This window comes from Sus scrofa, chromosome 1 (genome assembly GCF_054392235.1).
Source record: "Sus scrofa isolate SSC_HxYL_T2T_F1_AM1 chromosome 1, Sscrofa_HxYL_maternal_Yorkshire_Landrace_v2.0, whole genome shotgun sequence".
NCBI classification, from domain to species: Eukaryota; Metazoa; Chordata; class Mammalia; order Artiodactyla; family Suidae; genus Sus; species Sus scrofa.
This window is the reverse complement of record NC_139383.1, coordinates 238,727,894-238,753,124: the sequence shown is the minus strand read 5'-3', so window position 1 is coordinate 238,753,124 and position 25,231 is coordinate 238,727,894. Positions and strand designations below refer to the sequence as shown.

Genomic DNA, 25,231 nt, shown 5'->3' with positions numbered 1-25,231 from the left:
AGCTAGAATTAATAGAAACTTATTTATAATTTTGATCAAAAAATTCCAGAGAATGACAGTATCTACTTTTTAGAGAAACAACCTTCCAGAAAATCACCTGGGAGTGTTTCCACAGCTAGCTTCTTACTTAAGTCATCTGTATATTTTGTAAAATCTTTTTAAACAGGCGAGGGTTGAGGGGGTAGGAGGAGTTTCCACAGCTTTTCCTTGAATGGTTATATGTTTTTAAATAGTCTTTTCTGTCAAAAAAATTCTTTATTTGGTCTTATTAGGAAGCCCCAAACCAAATCATGTATAGCTTGTCTTGTGTGGGGTCACTTCTCCCCATAAATATCTCATGCACTCCTGGTGTAAGCCAAATTCTCTATGCTTCTGTGGAAACCCTCTCCAACTCTTGCTCCAGGAAAGGGAGAACAATCCATTTCCTAAGCAGCAATCTCTCTAAAATAATTTCTGCAAACTGAGATTAAGTTACTGTTCCTTCTTTTGTGTTGGTCTTTTCTGAGTCTCATATTTAATCTTTTTGAAGGTTTTATAGGGCTCTCGCCTGCATTTATTTTCGCCACTCACTACTGTGTCATTGCAGACAGTTTGGCCAGCTTGCCCTGGACGTGTTGGAGAAGGCATTCAAACAGAATGAAAGAATGGCCATGAAGCTGTTGACCTATGAACTCAAGAACTGGAGCAATGCTACCTGTTTGAAACTGGCTGTTTCTGGAGGATTGAGGCCCTTTGTTTCACATACTTGTACCCAAATGCTACTGACAGATATGTGGATGGGGCGACTGAAAATGAGGAAAAATTCTTGGTTAAAGGTATATTTATTTGCTTTCTAGAGTTGAATGTTAGTTTAGTCTGAAGGTCAGTATTCTTTTTTATTTTTAGAAGATAATGAAAACAGTTTTATTATTAAGTAAGTTTTAAACCATAAAGTTCATATTTCAACAGAGTTCATCCTTTTATATAGCCAGCAGATAACCCATTGACATACATGTTTTTAAGATAAGCAATAACGAGTTCTCAAGTAAGAGGACTTGACATCATAATTTGTCACACATAGTTTTTTATTTCTTTTTAACTCAGTGAATTTTACTACATTCATAGTTGTACAGTGATCATCACAACCCAGTTTTATATCATTTCCATCCCAACCCCCAGCCCATACCTCCCACCTCCAAACCTGTCTTCTTTGGAAACCAAAAGTTTTTCAAAGTCTGTGAGTCAGTATCTGTTCTGCAAAAAAAGTTCATTGTAATCCTTTTTTTAGATCCCACATGTAAGTGATACCATGTGACATTGGTGCTCACTGTCTGACTAACCTCACTTAGCATGATAATTTCTAGGTCCACCCAGGTTGCTGCAAATGCCATTATTTCTTTCCTTTGTATAACTGAGTAATATTCCATTGTGTATATGAACCACATCTTATATATCCACCCTTCTGTTGATGTATATTTAGGTTGCTTCCATGTCTTGGCTATTGTATATAGTGCCGAAGGTCAGGATTCTTGAGTTCATCTTTTTTCCTTGTTCTAGAAGTACTTTCAGGAAAACCAGTTAATATCTTTGATTCTCACAGAAGAGCTGATCTTCACAAGTGGAACCACTGACAACTACTTTATTTCCCACTACCAGTTTCTTTTAAAAAAATAGGAATAATTGTACCACCTCTGTCAATCCCAAAGGCATACTCATGAGAAGGTGGTTAGATATTAAAAGCATATACAAACATGTGCAAGATTTCATTAATAGTAAATATCATTGCCTCTGATAATTATAACAGAAGTAAATGAGATTTTTACTGAAATTTTAGGAATATTAACTGATAATAAACTAAATAAAATTAGCAATTTCCATTTTCTGCTCATCCAGTGTAGTGTTTCAGGAACAAATGGCTGTTTTAAAAGCTGCCTGCAAACACATTTGTTCACACCACTGTCTCCAAATTTTTCTATTCCATTACAGGTGAGCCTCATCTTTCATCTTGCATTATCAAGAATAATTTAGTAAATTATTGAAGACATTTTTTTAAAGATAGATGAGTTTATTGAGATAAGAAATGCAGCAGAATTTAAGTTCCCATTGTGGTGCAGTGGTTAATGAATCCAACTAGGAACCATGAGGTTGCGGGTTCGATCCCTGGCCTTGCTGAGTGGGTTAAGGATCCAGTGTTGCCATGAGCTGTGGTGTAGGTTGCAGATGCGGCTCGGATCCCACGTTGATGTGACTCTGGCGTGGCGTCGGCCGGTGGCTACAGCTCCAATTAGACCCCTAGCCTGGGAATCTCCATATGCCGCAGGAGCAGCCCTAGAAAAGGCAAAAAGACACACACACAAAAAGAAAGAAATGCAGCAGAATGACTTAAGACATTTAAATTTTGACAACAAACCTAGACCTAAAAATCTTTAGGTTATGGTTAAGCTTAAGAATTACATATGCAGAAGTTTCCGTTGTGGCTCAGTGGTTAATGAACCCAACTAATGTCAGTGAGGACATGAGTTTGATACCTGGCCTTGCTCAGTGGGTTAAGGATCCAGCGTTGCTGTGAGCCTTGGTGTAGGTCGCAGATGTGGCTCAGATCCCATGTAGCTGTGGCTGTGGCAAAGCCCAGCAGCTACAGATCTGATTTTGACCCCTAGCCTGGGAACCTCCATGTGTCTTGGGTGCGGCCCTAGAATGCTTATGAAACTGAATAAAAGAGAATAAAGCCATGAGCATTAAGAGCTACATAAGCTATATTTTACTTTTTTGCCATGGCATGCAGCAGCTTGATGTGGGATCTCAATTCTCAGACCAGGGATTGAACTCAGGCTACAGCAGTGAAAGCACCTAGTCCTAACCACTAGACCACCAGGGAAATCCCAGACTATACGTTATTTTAATTAATTAATTAATTGATTTGTTTGTTTTTATTTATTTTGAGGGCCGCACCCATATGGAAGTTCCCAGGCTGGGGGTCAAATCAGAGCCACAGCCACAACAACAGCGACAGTAACAGCAGTAGCAACATCAGATCCGAACCACATCTGCGACCTCCACCACAGCTCATGGCAATGCTGGATCCTTAACCCACTGGTCTAGGGCAGGGATTGAACCTGCATCCTCATGGATACTGATCAGATTGGTTTCCACTCTGCCACAATGGGAACTCCCTATATTTTTTAATTTTATTTTTCTTAGACCTCTTAAAAGTATGATGTGTTACAAATAGAATGACTTTTAAAAATATAATTTTGGTGGGCAAACTATAGAAAACACAAAAGATACAAGGCATAAAATGGTATAAAAGAGCTTGTACTTTTTTTTTTTTTTTTTGTCTTTTTAGGGCCACAACCATGGCATATGGAGGTTCCCAGGCTAGGGTCTAATTGGAGCTGTATCCGCTGGCCTACACCACGTTGACAGCAACTTGGGATCCAAGCCAAGTCTGCAACTGCACTACACCACAGCTCATGGCAATACCCGATCCTTAACCCACTGAGCAAGGCCAGGGATTGAACCGAGTCCCCATGGATACTAGTGGGGTTCATTACCGCTGAGCCATGATAGGAATTCCCTAAAGAGCTTGTACATTTAAATTCCACTATTGAGATTGCAGAAATAAGAGAAATGTCACTCATAAGTTATTTCACATAGATTCATCTTTAACAAAATATCGGGAAACAATGTTTCTAGAAGTTCTCCTTTGATCTGTTTTGGTTTCAGCCTTGGAAATGATGAAGCAGAGATGTGAACGAGTGCGCCTCAGCTACGCAAGTTCTGGCAGTAACTTCTTTAAATGTTCAGAGAGTGAAAAGGGGTTATAGATGGTTGGAATTTTGAGAAATAATTTTCTCCATGGCTATGTCCTGTACATACTTCAGTTGAATAGGAATACTTTTTACTGAGAACTTAATAACTTTTTGCTCTTCAAATGTCTTATATTAACAAAGAGACTTAAGTGAATCAAGACTAAATGTTTTGCCCCAAAACATGGTGAGTTGACAAAGAAGACTGAATTAACTACTTAAAATCTCTGAGCTACAGTAAATCATATTGCTCTCCATGCCTAGATCTTAATTCATCAGCTTATGAGTTTGGGAAACATATTTGGAAATAATTGAAAAATGTCCTTGTCAGACTAATTGCAAGTAGATGAATACTTGAGAAAGACCCTGTAGAGTTTTATGTGGAAAATGGGATAATGATGTCATTGAAAACTGTTTCACAAGCCAATTGTTCTGCATCGGTCAAGGGCAACAGGATGTGGAGCCTTTTCAGAAAGTGGGTTAGGAATTAATTAGTATATTATCATTGTGCCTGGTAACTGTGATATTTCCATACCTACAAGACTGCATGTATTTTGGATTCTCTGTCTGAAAAGAAAAACACACAAACAAACCACTCCCTATTAGAACTCCAGATAACCTTCACATGAGCTCGAGCTTTAAAACAAAACAACAAAAGGTCATTTCGGCATGAAAAAAATGAAGGTTGACAAGGATGAGATTTCACTTTATTTAATCATGAATGGTATATAGTCAGGGTTAATCTTATTTTTGCTCAGTGAATTCCAGAATACTAGGCCTAATTTTAGCATGAAAGAGATAATATTCAGTGAGTTGATTTTCACAACCCCGTTTAAGAAATCTTTTAAACTTTACCCTGAAAGGTCATATAAGTTGAACATAAAAATTCTTTCGAATAGACCATAAATTCATGAATGAGAGCAATAGAGTGAAAAAATTATGCATGTCTAGATTTATATCTTCCTTGGGTTTTAGTGGCAGAGAAAATATATGTGTGATAGGAGATGGATCTAACAGAAAGTGACTTTTTTTATATTCTTGATTTTATAATATGGATAAATTTTAATGTGTTTTATATGATAATAACTACTTAGTGGCTTTAAAGAATTATTCAAGCAATGTGCTCATTGAAAAAGAATACTTCTCACTGCCCTGCCTCTGGGCATAAATAATTACAGTGTGGTACATATTCTTTTAAACCTTCAAATGGTATATATGTATGCATATACATATATATGTATTTAATTCTTCTTCATAAAATGGGATTACACTATGCATATTTTTCTGTAGCTTGCTTTTTTAGACTTAACAATATAACTTTCATTATATTCATAATTGTTTTTGTCTTTTTAATGGTTGCATAGTACAGTTGTCTGTCGCTATCCACAGGGGTTTGGTTCCAGGACCCAGAGCCCTGGAGGATGCCAAAACCCATGGATGCTCAAGTCCCTTATATAAAATGATGTAGTTTGCATATAATGTGTACATCTAGATTATATATAATACCTAATGCCATGTAAATTCTATGTAAATAGTTGCCAGTGATTCACACATTCAAGCTTTGCTTTTTGGAACTGTCTGGAATTTGCTGTTTTTTAAAAAATATTTTTAATCTGCAGTTGGTTGAATCTGTGGATGCAAAATCCATGGATCTGAAGGGCTGACTGAATTCCACCATAGGTTGTCTCACATCAGCTGTCCCTCTACACATGGACATTTAGGTTAATATCAGTTTTTTACTATTGCAAACAACCTTGCAATGATCATCTGTATCTACATGTGCTTGGACTCATGAGTATTTCTGGTGGAGATACTTCTGGAATTGAATTCTAGTCAGAAAGGATGTATGGAATCAGGATATCCACTGAATTGAGGATGAATATGATTTTTTTAGGTATACCCAAATCTTTATTTGGATCATTCTTGTGCCTTGCATAACCCCCTCCTTTGTTTTGTTTTCCTTTAAAGATCATCATCAGTATTCTCTTACCACCCACCATTTTGACATTGGAATTCAAAAGCAAAGCAGAGATGTCGCATGTTCCCCAGGCCCAGGACTTCCAATTTACGTGGCATAACGGTGACCAGAACACCAGCACTACCAAAGAAAGCGCTTGTCCGGTTAGTGCAATGTCATAATGCATGAACTTTTCATGGCATTGACTGCACAAAACATACACAGACACTAAATTTATTTAAAATATTATTTAACAATCATGTGATAGTATGGTCATGTATAGCATGTGTGATACTTACAATTAACCCTCATATATACTTGAGCAAAATATCCTATTTCTACCTTAGGGCCAAAGTCAAAGATTTATTATATCTTAATGGCTGTGTAAGTTTTCATTTTCCTTTGCAACTAGTGGAATAGAGAGACTTACTACTTCTCTAAAGCTACAATAAGCGATGCCATGTAGCCTTAAAAAAATCTTCATTTGAAAAGATGCTGCTATGCAGTTTGTGTCGATATTCACTACTCCACACCAGAACTTCATTCATTTGTTATATCCAGTGAGTATGAATGGTTCTACTTGTGCCCCCGGTTGTATATACTCTTTCATGGGTAACTTGAGCTACTTCTCTTGCAACCTGTCTTCACTGGAGAGGCTCCAATATGCTTGTCTGTGCATATAGTTTTGAATTTTATGTTTCAATTTAGACCATTGCTTATAATGTTGTCATTTACTCTGAGGGATATACATATCTTTTCTGGTACTTAATTCTTCACTGAGACATCTTTAGCATCTTGTCTGATGTGCTTTTGCCCTTCTGAAGTATTTGTTATAATATTTAAAAATATTTGCTAAATGGTAAATGAAAAAGAATTAATTATAATTAGCTTGTATGGCTGGTGTCTATGATTGGTGGAGTATCTAGTTGGATTGGTTAATGCCAGATCAGTTGCTGAACATTTTGATTGTCATGCCTTTTGGGTAGATACATGTGTTTTTCTCCTTTTCCCTTCCTCCCTCCCTCTCCTCCTTACTTTTCTAAGCCTGATAGTTCTGTTTGGATTTCCCAGAGTCCAAGATGGCAGGTACATTGTAAGCTCTATAGACTGTGTGAGAAGTTATCCTTTGCAAAGCTGGGCTAGTAAGTTGTCATAATTGTGATTATACTGGCTAGATGATATGCTTATTAAGTTTAGACCATTTCAATTTTTTTTGAGGAAAGAGAAGTAATGTACTACTGGCCTAACCACATTAGAGATAGAAGGCAATCTTTATATGAGAGACATTCTCTTTGACTTTCTGCTTATTTAGATGTTTACATTAAATAGCTTATTTTTTTGTCTTTTTAGGGCTGTACCTGCGGCATATGGAAGTTCCCAGGCCTGGGGTAGAATTGGAACTGCAGCTGCCAGCCTATACCACAGCCACAGCAACGCGGGATCTGAGCCTTGACTATGATCTATGTATACTGCAGCTCACAGCAACGCTGAATCCCTGACCCACTGAGTGAAGCCAGGCATTGAATCCATGTCCTCATGGATGCTAGTTGGATTCGTTTCTTCTGAGCCACAAAAAAACTCCCTGTAATTAGCTCTTTGAAGTGAACAATGAAGAAAGTCATGTATCATCTCTCTGCCTACAAACAAATATGTCAGTATGTCAGCACTTGGTAGCAAATAGTACTTTGGAAATGGATGTAACTTCACTTGTGGCTCTTAGAGGTTCAGTGATCAAGCATTCCATCAAGCCATTATTCTTAAAGGGGAGACTCTTAGGGAAAAGGCTCCTTCCTTGAATGGCAGTTAAGTGTCCTTGTAATATTAAAAAAGTAGTGAGTTCTCACAGTTCCTAGAAAAATTAAATTTTGGCTGTAATATAGTGGTTCTTTTTATGGGAATTACTCAGCCAGGTGGTTTTGACATGGTCATATCAATTCATAGTTCAATGAGTGTTTAATAGCCACCTTCTGTGTGCCAGACAAGTTCTGGGAGCAGTTCACTGACTAAGCAGATGTGGCCCCTGCCACCACTGAGCCTGTGATCAGACATAATTGCCACCATGCCTCACCATTATTCAATTTAAAGCCTTTATGGAAAAAGTGTTTCAAATCCATTCTGTTATGAATGGATTATAATCATAGTAACAGTGTTCTTATGTCTTTAAATTTAACCTAAAGCAGCAGTCTTGGATTATGTGCTTTGTGTTTAGAATTTGTTAATCGGAGAATAAGGGGTAGAGGCACCATTTGGTGAGACATATAAGATTTCATAATGCTAATTAGGTATAATGTATTTGGTTAGTGAGGAACACACTTGGCATTGTGTATTTGGGGGGAAAACTGAAGGCAGGTGAAACATAGATGCTCTTTTAGAGTGTCTTTGGACTTCGTCATTGTGGTAATAGTGTGATAATAAGTATGGCAACGGCACTGCTGGTAATAGGCCATTATTCTTTTTAAAAATTATTTTTAATTTATAATTAATTAATTAATTGCTTCTTAGGACCATACCCAGGGCATATGGAAGTTTCCAGGCTAGGGACTGAATTGGAGCTACAGCTGCCTGCCTGCACCACAGCCACAGCAATGCTGGATCAGAGCCTCATCCAGGAGCTACACCACAGCCCATGGAAACACCAGATCCTTAACTCACTGATAGAGGCCAGGAATTGAACCTGCATCCTCATGGATACCTAGTTGGGTTAATTTTTGCTGAGCCATAAAGGGAATTCCTATTTTTATTTAAAAATTTTTATTCTATGACTATTTTATGTTTAGAAATGCAGAATAGCAGAAGAAAAAAAGGGAGGATAAAAAACCTTTGGAGATTTCTTTCTTCAGAAGTATGCAGAAGGGGTTATGAGTAGGATTTTATCACAATTTATTTCTCCTGATCAAGAGCTTCAATAAATGCATCAAATTTTTCTTGAATTTATCTAACTTTATTGAAGCCTTCAGCCATTTGAACTTGTTTAGCAGTAAGCAATTAAACTTTCTCTTGATGTCCTCAGCAATGCCTGTTTTCTGTAATTGTTCAATTTTAGTGTTTGTAAGCTGCTGCCTTAAAGTATATGCAGTGACAGCAAGAATGCATTGTATTCACCAAGATAAGACAATGTAATTGCATTCCTACTCAGGATTTACAAATGATATCTTTAGTAGTAAGACCTCTTCAACAAAGGTTACAATCATTTAGAGCTGTCTTTAAGAAACGCCTTCTATAAACTTGATGCCAGCTATCCTTAACTAAGCTTGGATCTACTTTTACTCCTTGAGATTCATGGTTCTTCTGGACAGGAGTTACCTCATCACTTGCAAGATAAGCTGGATGTTCCTGATTGTCATGGATGACAGAACTATCAATCAGGCACTGAGATAACCCATCTAGATGCCTGAGACTTCAAAAAATTATTTTCCTGCAGTTACATGGACAATTCAGGCAAAATTTGATTTATTCTTTGGTGTGGAAATTCTTGGTAGTCATGTGGGCATGGTGCTAAAGAGAGATCTTTTGTAGATAGCTGGAAGAAATGTACTGGTCTGAGAGGCACCAGAGAACATTCTTTTGTTTTCCTTTAATATGACTTGTAAAACATTGCAAAAGCAAAGCATTTCCTGATAAATCATTAAAGCCTCACAGAAATCTTTGAAGCAGGGTAACATATCTTTTACTTCTCTTTCATCATCCTTGAGTTCCCTGTTCTCAAAAGCAACCAGGCTGCAGGTGCTTTTCTCCCCTTTTTAAAAAGCTCATCTGTGTGGATGCTGTGTAGTTAGATTCATGCCACCACCTCCCTGTCACACAGACACTCATTGGTCACCACCTGCAAGGGTTAACCCCTTAAGGTTGACTTTTGAAAACTGATGGAAGATGCTTTCTCTAGAAAAATGCATGTATTATATAAATACTTGCATATAATCGCAGGGGGTTCAAGGACATCAGAAGCTTGGAGTATATGAACTTCAGTTAAAGAACCTCTGTTATGAGTGAGTGCAGACACTATCAAAGCCAGAATCCTTAAACTAACACTGTGACTGACTTAATTATGACTTGGAAAAGATCTATTATCATATGTGCCCATTTTGTCCTCCTGTGTTATGAAAATAATTATATTTTCCATTATTTGTTTCATGAGGATTTAATGAATATCTTTATGTTCCAAAATTACTGATAAAAGGAGATTTAAGCAGATCAGGAAGAAGGATAGTTTTAAAATTCTTGGAACTCCTGTTAGTTTGACTGGGTTTGATTATTGGAGACTTAGCTTGCTTTTCAGAAATACCTTGTACTCCTTACTGAAAGATTTATATAATACATGTAACTTACTTTCCTTTTAAGATGAAGGTTATAATTTGGCAGGTGGGTGCCCAATTAATTTCTAACATATTTGTTATGTTTATATATTTATAAAATATATAATACTTTAGATACTTGCAAATGTCAGTATTTTGATCGAGTCTCTGACAATAACTGATTATGTGTTTATTTTACAGAAAGACTGTGATTTAGAAAGGGGTCCTGATGAGAAACCAGATGAAAATCGGCACTTTGACTCAAAGAGTGGGCCCCAAAGCCTGCCCTGGACCAGGAGAGTCTACGAGTTCTACAATGCTCCAATTGTCAAGTTTTGGTTTTATACGGTAGGTCTCATTTCAAAAATTGTATATAATATTCAGGATGGTTAATTCCTCATGACAATGTATTGATCATGATATGCCTGATTTACTAACTTATGAGAAATGGAAAAGTGCACTTAAAAAAAGGCGGGGGGGGGATGACAAAGGAGGTAGGAAAGAAGATTGGAGGGAGGTGAACAAGGTAAGAACAGATGTCTCCTACTTTGGAAGTGAAAGCACAAGCATTTTCTTCTTTTTGAGTGCTTCCAGTTAGCACAACTGGGACTGAGCATTTGTAACTTTGTGAAACAATAAAATCAACATTAGTGGTTGTAGACTTAAGTGATGGGGTGGCTTCTTTTCCCATTTAGGCAAAAAAATCAATAGTTGAATCAATTTTTTTCACTGTAGGAGTAATGTATAATAATAGACAAATATGGCAAGTGTTTGTTTTTTTGCCTTCAGTAGCATGTGCTTATAAATATGGAGAGGACAATAAAAAATTTAGATTTGAATTGTATGAGGAAATACTAAATTTATTAAAGATGGTAGCAATGAAAGCAATAACTGTACTTTAAGTACATTGACTGCTTTTCACATTTTTTCCCCACATTTATTTAATAGTATTTATTTTTCGGAGCTCCTGCTGTGGCACAGCGGAAACGAATCCGACTAGGAACCATAAGGTTGTGGGTTCGATCTCTGGCCTCGCTCAGTGGGTTAAGGATCCGGCGTTGCAGACGTGGCTTGGATCTCACATTGCTGTGGCTGTGGTGTAGGCTGGTGGCTGCAGCTCTGATTTGACCCCTAGCCTGGGAACTTCCATATACCATGGGTGTGGCCCTAAAAAAAAAAGCAAAAAAAAATGTATTTATTTTTCTAATGCTTATCTATTGTTAAACCACTCATGGCCAAGACTGTATTTCTAAAACATTTGAAATGTGATTATAAAAAGGACATTTGTCTAAATGTGTTATATTTCAAAATATTTACTTGCCCAACCACACACTTATTTCATATACTTGATAGATAAGTACCTAGCTCTCAATAACTTGCATCTGTTTTCAAAAATAAAATCTTCCTTCACATGATGAAGTTTCACCATTTTTGTGAATATGCAACAGAAAATACTAGAGACTCTGATAGTAGCTATAAGAGAATTTAACCATCATTAGGTAAAGAGTATTCAAGCATTTCTTGCCTTAAAAATCTCCAGCTTATGAATTTTTAGAGAGAGGAGCAAAGCTAAGCAAAGAGAACAACAACAAAAATAGCTAAAAAATAGAACTCGTCAGCCTAATCTGCCGGCCACCAGGGATGGTGTTAGAAGTGAGCGCAGACATTTTGGTCACAGCCGTGACATTGCTAGGTTGTAGTACATGTACTTCATTGAAGGAATGTCTCGTTATAAATGCCATGATGGAAAGGCAAAGGCATAAACATTTTTGGTTATCTTTTTAAAAGTTGGAAGGAAAAAAAGAGTCAGAAGCAATATCATACATATCTACAATGTTTTGTCTGACATCCATGAAACCAGTGACAAAAATGAAAAAAGTTTTGGTTTTATACGGTATGATTGCTGATAGCACAAATTTATTTAAATTATGTTCCTGGAGTTCCCATCGTGGCTCAGTGGAAACAAATTCCGACTATCATCCGTGAGGACGCAGGTTCAATCCCTGGCCTGGCTCAGTGGGTGTTGTGACCTGTGATGTAGGTCACAGTCTCGGCTTGGATTTGGTGTTGCTGTGGCTGTGACGTAGGCCTTCAGCTGTATTTCTGGTTTGACCCCTAAACTGGGAACCTCCATATGCCACAGGTGCGGCCCTAAAAAGACTAAATAAATAAATAAATAATGTTCCTAAGGAACCATCAAACATATTCACACTTTGAAACACAGACCTAGAAAAGTATAGAATTAAGAGACTTTACCTTAGCTTTTTTGTATTTTACTAAGCTTCTTTACTCACAGGCAATACTAACACCCATTAAGCCTGCCTGAAATACTACCTATTATATATATAATATAAATATGGTATAGTCAGAACTAAGCCTAGAAGAAGACTTATAAAACTTAGGTAGAGCTCAAAAAGATAGGACAAATAGGGATCCAGGTGAAAATAATATAATTCTTGGGCAAATTAATGCAACACACAAGGCACTTTTCCATTGATCTTGATTTTTTAAAATACTTGTTAAAATGATTTTTATTTTTTGCATTATGGTTGGTTTACAGAGTTCTGTCAGTTTCTGCTGTACAGCAAAGTACCCCAGTCACACACATAAATATATTCTTTTTCTCAGTTTTGTCCATCATGTTCCATCATAAATGCCTAGATATATTTCCCTGTGCTATACAGCAGGATCTCATAGCTCATCCAGTCTAATGATGTGAATTTTTAACAAATGTTGATCATTTAGCACTGTGCATTGTCTCTGAAGCCACTTAAAGGATTGCACCATCTTATGAGTTTGTGATCATGGAACTGATAAAGCTCTTCTGGCGTGAAATTTAGTAACATGTGTCACACGTTTAAAATGTGTGTGTCCAGCTCTTGTACTTCCGGGAATTGTAAGAATAGTTAAGAATGTTAGATAAGACACAGAGCTCTCAGTCACTATGTACCTATGTGTATGTGTTTACCATGTTTCAATTCTTTGAAGAAATGGGAAATCTAGATTTAACATACACAGTGATTAAACATACATTTCTTGAATGCCTTTCATGTGTCAGGCCGAGTGCTGAGAGCTGTAGATAAAAAATCAACAAATAGTCTTTAATTATAAAGACTCAGAGTCAGACCATACTTTTCCTCTAACCAGAACAGTTTAATCTGCGTAAAACTCCCAGCAGTAGTAAACACCACAACTTATTAAATTTGAAAACAGGCAGCACCTACTGGCACTGCTCCTTGGGCACTCTTGGGGCATACATTTTCTGTTTACATGTAGGGGAAGGTATGTGATCCCCTCATGGCTTGCTGTTAGTCTGACTGTGCCCATGCCGGAGTATGCAGGGTTCTGAAAATTTTGGTCAAGAGCCAACAAGATGAGAAGTGGCCCCTTCTATGCATTTGAGGACAGAGCTCTTCATTCCTTTTCCCAAGTCCTAGAATAGAAAACTGGATTCTTGTGCTTTCTTTAATATTTGGTCATCAGAGGGTGATTCCAGATATATTTTCGTATTCTCATGTTGATGTTCGTGCATGCATTTCAGTTCAGGTGGGTCTGGGTCTGCTTGATGTCTTCCATTACAGCTCTCACTCACGTCCGTGGAATGCGTGTCCCCTCACAGATGGTGTATTTGGCCTTCCTCATGCTGTTTACTTACACTGTGCTGGTTGAGATGCAGCCCCAGCCCAGCGTGCAAGAGTGGCTTGTTATCATTTACATCTTCACAAACGCCATAGAGAAAGTCAGGGAGGTGAGTTACCTGTCTGCCTTTGTCTTCTCCATAAACGTGTTCTGGGCAATGGTGATGAAAACGGAGAGGTCGATGGTGGGCTTGAGATAGGCAATGATCCTGATTTGCATGCTCTAGGAAGGGGATGTGGAGGAGAGTTCCTGATCGCAGCCCTTCATTGTTGTCAGATACTTGCTGCTCTTTGAAAGCACTTACTGTTGAGGATAACTTGATGTGTTTGTCAGTCCTAGAGTGATGGTTATCTAGTTGTTATCAGACCCTCCAATGGTTTGATTTCCCAAAAGTGATTTTTTAAAAAATAAGATTGATTTTTTTTTTAAAGCCTAATATTACTTGCACATTATTGGTTTCATTTCACAGAGTGTCACATAAGTGGCTCGGGTTTTTCCATGTGTAAAGAATTCATTGATAGCTTTTGAAAGTTCTTGCTAAACACTTATGAACATTGAAGCTAAAGATCCCTCTGGGGCCAGTAGCCCAAGAAACAAAACAAAGCAAACTTCTCATTTTTAGTTTGCAACGAATCGCTTAAAAAGGAGTAAATATTGCTATGCAGTTATAACTGTAATCATTTACAGTATGACTTAGACAAGTTAAGATATCACTGTATAAGTATCTCTAACTTTATGCATTTACATATATTGATTTTGCCTGAGAACTAATATGACTAAAGTTTTTTACCATGTAAACATATTCTTAGTAATTATACCTATATTGCCTGCTAGTTACTCTTGTAGGTTTTTATAGATTGTAGAAAACAGTTGAGCAGAAAAACCTGAATTCTGCCGTTTTTTTATGCTTCAAGAAAATAGGTTTACTGTCTTACGTTTCATTTTTTCTGGTATTCTGTTGCAGGAGTAATTTCTTAGTTCTAATATCATATTCTGAGTAATTGGTTATCAACTCACTAAATAGCAGCACAAAGACCAGATTACAGGATTCTTTAATCCAGATTACAGTTTCTTGGTTCTAGGCTATACCTCATGAAATGGAATTGCAGCTATATTCCCTTGCAGTATTATGTTTTTAAATGTCTTGGTGCATTCGTTACTGCAGAGCCACAGTGGGAACTCCCATGGTGTTCTTTTTAAGAGTTCTACCAAATTTCGTGGTTCACACCTAGCAGATTAGCTTTTGAAATTATCTGTAGAGGCACACACTTTATCACTGCTTTCCTTACAACCATAAACTCATATTTAACAGATCACCTTGGATAGCATATTGGGTAATTAGTTTAGGACTAATGAAAGCTAGAAAAAAATTTTCTTTTTGTTAAAAAAATTTCTGGGAGTTCCTGTCGTGACTCAGTGGTTAGCGAATCTGACTAGGAACCATGAGGTTGCGGGTTTGATCCCTGGCCTTGCTCAGTGGGTTAAGGATCCAGCGTTGCTGTGAGTTGCAGTGTATTGCAGACAGGACTCAGATCCGGCATTGCTGTGGCTGTGGCATAGGCCAGCGGCTACAGCTCCAATTGGACCCCTAGCCTGGGAACCTCCATGTGCCGCGGATGCGACCCAAAAAAAAAAAAAAGGACAATAAAATAAAGTCCCCTTGTGATCTAAGGTTTGGCAGGATTCAAATTACTCTTTAAATGAATGGTTGATGTATTAAAGACCATATTGATGAGACTTGGGTTATACTCTGTTCTTTAGGTTTTTCTCTTTCATCTTTTAGGTCTGTATTTCAGAACCTGAGAAGTTTACTCAAAAGGTGAAGGTATGGATTAGTGAGTACTGGAACCTAATGGAAACTGTGGCTATTGGCCTGTTTTCAGTGGGTTTTGGCCTTAGGTGGGGCGACCCTCCTTTCTACACAGCCGGAAGACTAATATACTCCCTCGACATCATATTCTGGTTCTCACGGCTCCTGGATTTCTTTGCTGTGAATCAACATGCAGGTCCCTATGTGACCATGATTGCAAAAATGGTGAGTGCAGACTGCTGGTATCATTCCCTTCTTTTTTTTTTTTTTTTTTTTTTTTTTAGGGCCACATGTACAGCATATGGAAGTTCCCTAGCTTGGGATTAAATTGGAGCTTCCAGCCTATACGACAGCAACAGCCATGCAGGATCTGAGCTGTGTCTGTGACCTGCACCACAGCTCACGGCAACACTGGATCCTTAACCCGCTGAGCTAGGCCAGGGATTGAACTTGCATCCTCATGGTTACAGGTTGCGTTCGTTACTGCAGAGCTACAGTGGGAACTCCCATGGTGTTCTTTTTAAGAGTTCTACCAAATTTCGTGGTTCACACCTAGCAGATTAGCTTTTGAAATTATCTATAGAAGCACACACTTTATTACTACTTTCCTTACAACCATAAACTCATATTTAACAGATCACCTTGGATAGCATATTGGGTAATTAGTATACTCAGCTCACCCTTTGGTTAGGTCCAATAACATGGGACTGAATCAAACCCACCCCCAGCCAACTCCTAAAAAGTGATTACTGTGGGCCAAAGTCTGTCCTAAGAACTTTGTATGTATTAACTCATTTAATCTTCAAAACAACTTTATGAAATGGGTACTATTATTACCCACATTTTACATTCAAGGAGATGGAATTTAGGTAAATTTCCCAAAGGCATAAATCTAGGAGCTGGGATTTGAATCTGATAACCTGACTCTGTCTGCTTTCTGAGCTCACTGTGCAGTTAGGTTAGCCCTGTCCAACTGGCTTTGCACAGGACCTCAAGATCATCTGTTCTGTTCCTTCCAGAATATTCATAGGGAGTGAATGGGCAAGTTCCTGACAAGGAACAGTAGCATTGAAACTAAGGAAGAGGACAGAAAAGGGAGCGACTCTGTGATTGCAAAGATAGATTTTTCTTACTTTATATTCTTCTCTTAGACCAGCAATATTTTCTCCAGTCCTGGTGACATTGGTAGTCATTCTGAAGGCTATGGCGAGGTAGCCAGAGCATCTCAGTGACTTCGCAAAAGTTTATTTGTCCCTCATGCAGAGTTTGATGTGTACTTCTGGGGCTGTCCTCCGCCCCCTGTCTCAGTGTAATTATGATGGCTGCAGATGTCTGATGTGTTTTAAATTTCTAAACTGTGTTAAACTTCTGGCTGTGCCGGGCTTTCCTGCAGGCAGCAAACATGTTCTACATTGTGATCATCATGGCCATAGTCCTGCTGAGCTTTGGAGTTGCACGCAAGGCCATCCTTTCGCCCAGGGAGCCTCCTTCTTGGAGCCTTGCTCGAGATATTGTATTTGAGCCCTACTGGATGATTTATGGAGAGGTCTATGCTTCAGATATCGATGGTATGTAGAGGATTCCACCTCAACGCAGAAATCACACCCTTGAGGATAACTCAGTGTAAAAAAAAAAACCCTGGAAAGCCATCCTCTGAATCTTAAGTATGTCAAGAGTTGGTGCTAGTCTGCTAAGTTTTTTTTTTTTTCTCCCCTTTTCCTGCTTTTTAGGGCCACACCCACAGCATATGGAAGTTCCCAGGCGAGGGGTCGAATCCAAGCTGGAGCTGCCAGCCTACACCACAGCCACAGCAACACAAGCCGCTTCTGCCATCTGCAAGCTACACCGCAGCTCACGCAGATCCTTAACCCACTGAGTGAGGCCAGGGATTGAAATTTCGTCCTTATGGAGACTAGTCAGATTTGTTTCCGCTGCTCCACAATGGGAACTCCTAGTCTGCTAAGTTAATGTGCTATTTGTCTAAAGTCACAGGACTGTGATTCACCTTCTCTCTCATTCTTTCAAATTCTTTATTTGTAGTTTGCTCAAGCAAGCCCTCCTGCCCTCCTGGTTCTTTTCTTACTCCATTCCTGCAAGCCGTCTACCTCTTCGTGCAATATATCATCATGGTGAACCTGCTGATTGCTTTCTTCAAGTAGGTCATTTTAATCCAATGCAGTTCTTTTATTTAAATCAAAATGGGACAGGTGTTTTGAAAAAGTCACATGAATTGTGAGTATGTCACCTTTTTTTTGTGTGTGTCTCATGTTTTATTACTATGGATTTACAATATGGGCATGGAACTCCTGGTAGGAAGGTAGCAGAGTAGTAGAAGAGAAAATAAATAGCATGTAATAAAAGCAGAATGAAAGGAGATTGCACATTGTGATTAAGCAACAATTTAGAATCATGGAGAATAACAGCTGATGAGGTTGAAAGTTGGCTAAAGAGTCGATGATAACTTTTCTTCCCTTAACTCTCAGTTTATCTCATTTTCTGTTTTCTTCTCACTTTTCACCTCTCAGTCTCCTTTCTGGATCATCTTCTTCTCTTCAACCTTTTAACATGGGCATGTATCTGGGCCCAGACCTTTTGTTTACACGTTGGTGATCTTGTTCAATTTCCTTGGAATATATATCACATATATGTATCATATATACCCATACATATATATCATATGATATATATAGGTATACTGACAAATCCTAACTTATGTCTTCAGCCTGGATCTCTTTCTTGAACTTCTGTCCTGTAGCTCCAACTGCATGGTCTATCACATCAGATGTGTGATAGATTTCTGAACTTTTAAATGCTTAGCTCTCCTCTTTCTCAATATATATTTATTCTACTTGTAGTCTTTCTCAAATCTGTTTATGTCAAATCTTCATCTTTCTTATTGTTCAGACCAAAAGCCTTGGAATCATTATTTATTTATTTATTTTTTTAGGACTGCACCTGTGGCATATGGAGGTTCCCAGACTTAGGGGTTGAATTGGAGCTGGAGCTTCAGGCCTATGTCACAGCCACAGCAATGCCAGATCTGAGCCGTGTCTGTGACCTATACCACAGGTCATGGCAACACCAGATCCTTAACCCACTGAGTGAGGCCAGGGATCGAACCTGTATCCTTATGGATACTAGTTGGGTTTGAACCACTGAGCCATGATACTTCTACCTCTAAACTGTTAGGAATACCTGTTGACTCTGCCTGCAAATAGCTCATCAATCCAATCACCTCTCACCACCTCACTGCTACTACAAAGCCTCCTAATTTAGTCCTCTGCTTATATCTTTGGCTCCTATAGTCTGTTCTCAACCCTACTGCGCTCTATTGACACTTGAGATTTTTTTAAGTTACTTAATCAGTCTATTCCCTAGTAACCCTTTAAAAGCATATGTCAGATGATGTCATTCGTCTGCTCCAAATCCTTCAATGATTCCCCATTTCTTTCAGGGTAACAGAGTTTCTGCAGTGATCAAGGGGCCTCACATTTGCCTTCCCTGCTGCTTCTCCTATCAGCCATCATTTTGCTTTTACCCTAATTCATTCCTCTCCAGCCACACTGGTCCCTCAGTTTTTCAGATAACACAGGGGTGTTTGCTATTCCTTCTGCCTGGAATTCCCTTCCCCGGATATCGGGGTGGGGGAGATTCCCTTACCCACTTCATGTCTCTCTCAAACATACCCTCTTTAATTAGCCCAAACCTAAGGATGTTATTTAAAAGTGCAGCCCTCTTTCTTTCGACCATCTCCTTGGGTGCCTGGTCTCCCTTACTCTTCTTTCTTTATACTAGCCATTTATATAATATATACAAATATATTTTATAATTTATGTGTTTGTGTGTGTGTGTGTGTGTATATATATATATATATATATATATATATATATATATATATATATTCATATTCTTTATCTGTCTCTTCTCCCAGAATAGAAACTCCACAAGTATATGTTTGTTTGCTTTGTTTTTTTTTGGCCCATGAATTTATCTCATACACTGGAGAGAGTGCCTGGCACATAACTTGTTTAATGGATGAAAGAAACCAAGTTGTAGGAAAAAAGCTAGTATTTTCTGAATGCCTCTTTTATGCCAGGCAGTTTTCTAGGTATTTGACTCATTGGTTATCTCACTGAAGACAGAAAGATAAAAGGGAAATCAGTGCATAGAATCTAAAGCAAATAGAGAAGGCTGGAGGAAGGCAAAATAAATCCGAAAACTTAAAAAAAAAAAAAAGACGTTGCATATAAATAGCAAGACATAACTTTTTGCTTGTTACGTGATTATATGATAGCTATCATCTCCCTTTAGCCTCACCATTTTATGAACTTATAGCATTTGCTAGTTTTGTTTTTTGTTTTTTTTTTGTCTTTTTAGGGCTGCACCCATGGCATATGGAGGTTCCCTGGCTAGGGGTCCAATTGGAGCTGTAGCCACCAGCCTACACCACAGCCATAGCAACACAGTCTCTGACCTACACCACAGCTCACAGGAATGCCATATCCTTAACCCACTGAACAAGGCCAGGGATCAAACCTGCATCCTCATGGATACTAGTGGGATTCATTAACTGCTGAGCCACGACAGGAACTCCACTAGTTTTTTTTTTTTTTTTGACATTTCAAATAAGAATATGAGATTTTTGTTTCTCAAAAATGTCTGGTGTCCAAAGGGGTTTAGAAATCCTCACATACACCAGTCTTCTCATTGAGATGAGCACACTGAGGACTGAATAGGCTGAGGAACCCCAGATCTGAGTTGTCCAAGGGCTCCTTTTTTTTTTTTTTTTTTTTTGGTAGAATTTTTTTTTTTTTTCCTCACTGAACAGCAAGGGGATCAAGTTATCCTTACATGTATACATTACAATTACATTTTTTCCCCACCCTTTGTTCTGTTGCAACATGAGTATCTAGACAAAGTTCTCAATGCTATTCAGCAGGATCTCCTTGTAAATCTTTCCTAAGTTGTGTCTGATAACCCCAAGCTCCCGATAAAGGGCTCCTTTTAATCATTGCAGAGAACCTGAACTACACTGTGACGGTCGCCACCCGCTGGTGGACAACCTTTAATCACACTTAGAGTGGCTGCAACAAGTAATCTTGGTGCTTCTCCAACTCGATTGTGCAGAGTTACCTGGAGGACTCCCTCAGACGCAGATTGCTGATTCAGTACTGGGCCAGAGCCCAAGAATTTGTGTTTCTGACCTGTCCTCAGGTGATGATACTAGGTGCTGCTGGCTCAGTGACCACACTTTGAGAACTCCTGTTAAACCCAGTTATCTGCATTTCCCTCATCTGTTTTACAGGCTCTGTAAACTTCTGTCTTCCTCTTATACTAACCTGGCTTTCTCCAGGATAGTTTGAATTCCTTCTCTTCATCATTACTACAGTTTAGGGTTGCCTGTATTTTTACTTGCCAAATTTGGCTGTCCTTCTCTAGTACTTTTCTGATGTCTTTCTCTAAAAAAACGAAATTGCATGTGAGCCCAAGCACAACATTAAGATGGATCTTTGTCTTTCTGGCTCATTTCACTCAGTATGAGATTCTCTAGTTCCATCCATGTTGCTGCAAATGGCATTATGTCATTCTTTTTTATGGCTGAGTAGTATTCCATTGTGTATATATACCACCTCTTCCGAATCCAATCATCTGTTGGTGGACATTTGGGTTGTTTCCATGTCCTGGCTATTGTGAATAGTGCTGCAATGAACAGGCGGGTGAATGTGTCTCTTTTAAGTAGAGTTTTGTCCGGATAGATGCCCAAGAGTGGGATTGCGGGGTCATATGGAAGTTCTATGGATAGATTTCTAAGGTATCTCCAAACTGTTCTCCATAGTGGCTGTACCAGTTTACATTCCCACCAACAGTGCAGGAGGGTTCCCTTTTCTCCACACCCCCTCCAGCATTTGTTATTTGTGGACTTATTAATGATGGCCATTCTGACTGGTGTGAGATGGTATCTCATGGTAGTTTTGATTTGCATTTCTCTAATAATCAGGGATGTTGAGCATTTTTTCATGTGTTTGCTGGCCATCTGTATATCTTCTTTGGAGAAATGTCTATTCAGGTCTTTTGCCCATTTTTCCATTGATTGATTGGCTTCTTTGCTGTTGGGTTGTAGAAGTTGTTTATATATTCTAGAGATTAAGCCCTCTTTGAAACTATTTTCTCCCATTCTGTAAGTTGTCTTTTTGTTTTCTTTTTGGTTTCCTTTGCTGTGCAAAAGCTTTTCAGTTTGATTAGGTCCCATGGGTTTATATGACATAATGCCATTTGCAGCAACATGGATGGAACTAGAGAATCTCATACTGAGTGAAATGAGCCAGAAAGACAAAGACAAATACCATATGATATCACTTATAACTGGAATCTAATATCCAGCACAAATGAACATCTCCTCAGAAAAGAAAATCATGGACTTGGAGAAGAGACTTGTGGCTGCCTGATGGGAGGGGGAGGGAGTGGGAGGGATCGGGAGCTTGGGCTTATCAGACACAACTTAGAATAGATTTACAAGGAGATCCTGCTGAGTAGCATTGAGAACTTTGTCTAGATACTCATGTTGCAACAGAACAAAGGGTGGGGAAAAAATGTAATTGTAATGTATACATGTGAGGATAACTTGATCCCCTTGCTGTGCAGTGGGAAAATAATAAAAAAAAAAAGATGGATCTTCCATTGTGCCCTCCCCACTAATATCATGCTATAGACTTAAAAAGTTAAAGATGATACATTGTTTTAAAATTTGTGCCACTGACCACAACTTTCATCACAAGTTCTGTAATATCAGCATATTTACTCCACTAGGGAGTTGCTTTTATTGTAAAGTTATATAAATAATTTATGAAGCTCTGCTTGTGGAGTTATTTTAGGATGAATTGATTCTTCTTTCCTGTCTCTTCTCCTTCATTAATATTTTTTTTCATTTGAGTGTTTTAACTGGTATTTCTCACATATGATGTTAGGAGACTCTCTGCATAAGGTTAATGATAGAGAGGAACATTAAATCTGTTTACCCCGAATATTTTTATCATCTGACTGCTGGTCATATCAAGTGAACCACTCATAGAGGTTGGAAAAAAAGAGTCTGATATTTCAGGATTCCATATTAAAGCACTGTTCCTCTCTTACTGAAACTTCCAGTAATGTTTACATAGAAATGAAGTCCATTTCGAATAATCTGTGGAAATATAATCGCTATCGCTACATCATGACCTACCACGAGAAGCCGTGGCTGCCCCCACCTTTTATCCTGCTGAGTCACATTGGTCTCCTGCTTCGGCGTCTTTGCCATCACCAAGCTCCAAATGACCAAGAAGAGGGTGATGTTGGATTAAGTAAGTTTTCATTGGTGGGGCAGGAGGAAAAGAGCAAATCATGGAGATTCAAGGTGAAGACACCTGGAACATTGTCGATTAAATTCAGGGCACAGGATGAAAGGCTCTGGGAGTTAACTGACAAGAGAATATCAGCTGAGGACCTGGGTCTGAGTAAATACATTGAGCTCATTATGTGCTTGTAGTTCCTTTTGCTAAGAGTAACTGATACTTTGAAAGGACCACGTAGGAACAGAATCTCTGCTTGAATATGAAAAGGTTGTGTGTTACCTGGAAAACCTGTATCTGCTTAGCTGGAAAGTCATTAGAATAACTCCTAGAGAGTAGTCACAGTGACCCATTGTTGTTGAAGATGGGATCCAAATAGAAAGCCTGCAGAAGCTCTTGTGGATGAAGAGAAATAAATAAGCCAGATTTTACTTTAACTTATTCACCAGAGTCACAGATCTCTGGCTCTCTATTCTACTGAGTATGGAAGGGATTCTTTATAGATATTTTATGTATTTATTTATTTTTTTGCTTTTTAGGGCCTCACCTGAGGCATATGGAAGTTCTCAGGCTAGGGGTCCAATCAGAGCTACAGGTGCTGGCCTACACCACAGCCACAGCAATGCTGGATGTGAGCTGCATCTGCAAACTACACTACAGCTCAAGGCAATGCTGGATCCTTAACCCACTGAGCGAGGCCAGGCATCGAACTTGCATCCTCATGGATCCTAGTCGGTTTTGTTAACCGCTGAGCCACAAAGGAAACCCCCAGGTGTTTCGTATTTTTAACAACTTCAACATAAGTTGCAGAAGTGTGGATTCTCTCTCCTTTTTTTTTTGGCAATGACTAACTTGACATATTTCAAGATTTTTCATAGTTCATTTTGCTTATTCATATCTTGACTGCACAGTATGATTGTCATACTAATTGTCAGAAGAGAACATTCCTTCTTGTGGTTTATAGATCTGTTGTAGCTCCTCTCAAGCAGTTCTACAGTTGGTACTAGGCCAATATCTAGATAATTCATAGATATAGAGAAAATATGTGGCATAAATCTACAATCCTTTACTTAATCCCCAAATCTGAAATACTTCTGAAAATGGAAGTATTTTTCTTCATCAGTTAGAGAAAGACTCATTTGGACAGAATGGGACTAATGTGAAGCCATTTATCCTTTGTAGCATGAATATTCATTGATTTTGCTGCAGAAATAATGTTTAATTTCAGGGTATTGTCCTAGCTCCAACTAGGGATTTTACTTCATTCATGGCGTATGCAGTATGTTACAATTACAAAACTAGAAAACTTCTGAACTCTGAAACAGCACTCTTCTAGGAGTTTCAGATAAGGGACTGTGGATATTTATACATTTATATGAGCCCTTAGGAGGACAAGAGTTATCACAAGGTTGGCAGGGTGACAAGCTTTTGCTCCTGCTCAGGTTGACTCTGTAAAGTATTTTTCTTGAGTCACTTTGATGACTTATTTTTCTTTTCTGGTCCTTTTTCTGAAGAGACTCAGCCTTTCTAAGGAAGTCAAAGCACCACTAGAATTAATTTAAAGCCTTATATATTGTAATTTTCAGGCTTCTAATCAAGTGCCATCCCACTCGATGTTATCTAAGAGGAGAGTGTGAACCACTTGATAGATCCTGGAATTAACTAAGATTTCCAAATTTCCTAGCACCATTCCAAAGAACTTTTCCTGGGCTCACCTTGATCTTGCTTATAGGATGATTCTGATATAAAACTTGAGGATGTATTCTGACGGATAATGGTGCATTCACCATGAACTCTAGGAAATTTTTTTCCCACCACTTTCTCACTAGTTTTATTTATTTATTTATATTTATTTTTTCCACTGTACAGCATGGGGACCAGGTTACACATATATGTATACATAATTTTTCCTCCCATTGTCGTGTTGTGATGTAAGTATCTAGACATAGTTCTGAACGCTACACGGCAGGATCTCATTGTAAATCCATTCCAAGAGCAATAGTTTGCATCCGTTAACCCCAAGCTCCTGATCCCTCCCACTCCCTCCCTCTTCCCCCAGGCAGCCACAAGTCTATCCTCCAAGTCGAAGATTTTCTGGGAAATTCTCGAGTTCTAATGAGACGCTTTCCATCCTGTTTATTGAAGATCAAGGTGTTGGCACGTGGGGCAGCAGTGCCACCTGGTGGAGAATCATAAGAACACACCACATACTGCAAGGAGCACCTGTCACTGGAATTGTTCTGTGCATTGCTTTCAGGAATCCACAGAAGGCTCAAACCACAATTCTAAGCCTCCTTGTTTATAAGGGATTTTTTTTAATGGTCACACCCATGGCATATGGAAGTTCCCAGGCCAGGGATTGAATCCCAGCCACAGCTGTGGATCCTTTAACCAATTGTACTTGCTGGGGATTGAACCCT

General features: G+C 38.6%; 1 protein-coding gene across 15 annotated transcripts in view; it reads left to right on the top strand.

Moving 5' to 3' along the window:
* Positions 1–25,231, top strand: part of TRPM6 (transient receptor potential cation channel subfamily M member 6) — a 228,844-nt gene that overhangs the window by 154,562 nt on the left and 49,051 nt on the right. For 13 of the 15 annotated variants that reach the window (XR_014822855.1, XR_014822850.1, XR_014822858.1 and 10 more), the window contains 8 exons: positions 587–815; positions 5,757–5,909; positions 10,239–10,385; positions 13,657–13,785; positions 15,460–15,711; positions 16,880–17,054; positions 17,527–17,641; positions 22,630–22,823. Coding sequence is in view for 10 of the 15 variants with exons in the window: in XM_084987940.1 (XP_084844066.1) it covers positions 587–815; positions 5,757–5,909; positions 10,239–10,385; positions 13,657–13,785; positions 15,460–15,711; positions 16,880–17,054; positions 17,527–17,641; positions 22,630–22,823 (1,394 nt within the window). In the remaining 5 variants the exon portion in view is untranslated. Of the gene's footprint in view, positions 1–586; positions 816–5,756; positions 5,910–10,238; positions 10,386–13,656; positions 13,786–15,459; positions 15,712–16,879; positions 17,055–17,526; positions 17,642–22,629; positions 22,824–24,870; positions 25,127–25,231 lie in introns of those variants that run through there. The other 2 variants (XM_084987961.1, XR_014822860.1) reach the window with 2 other exon arrangements.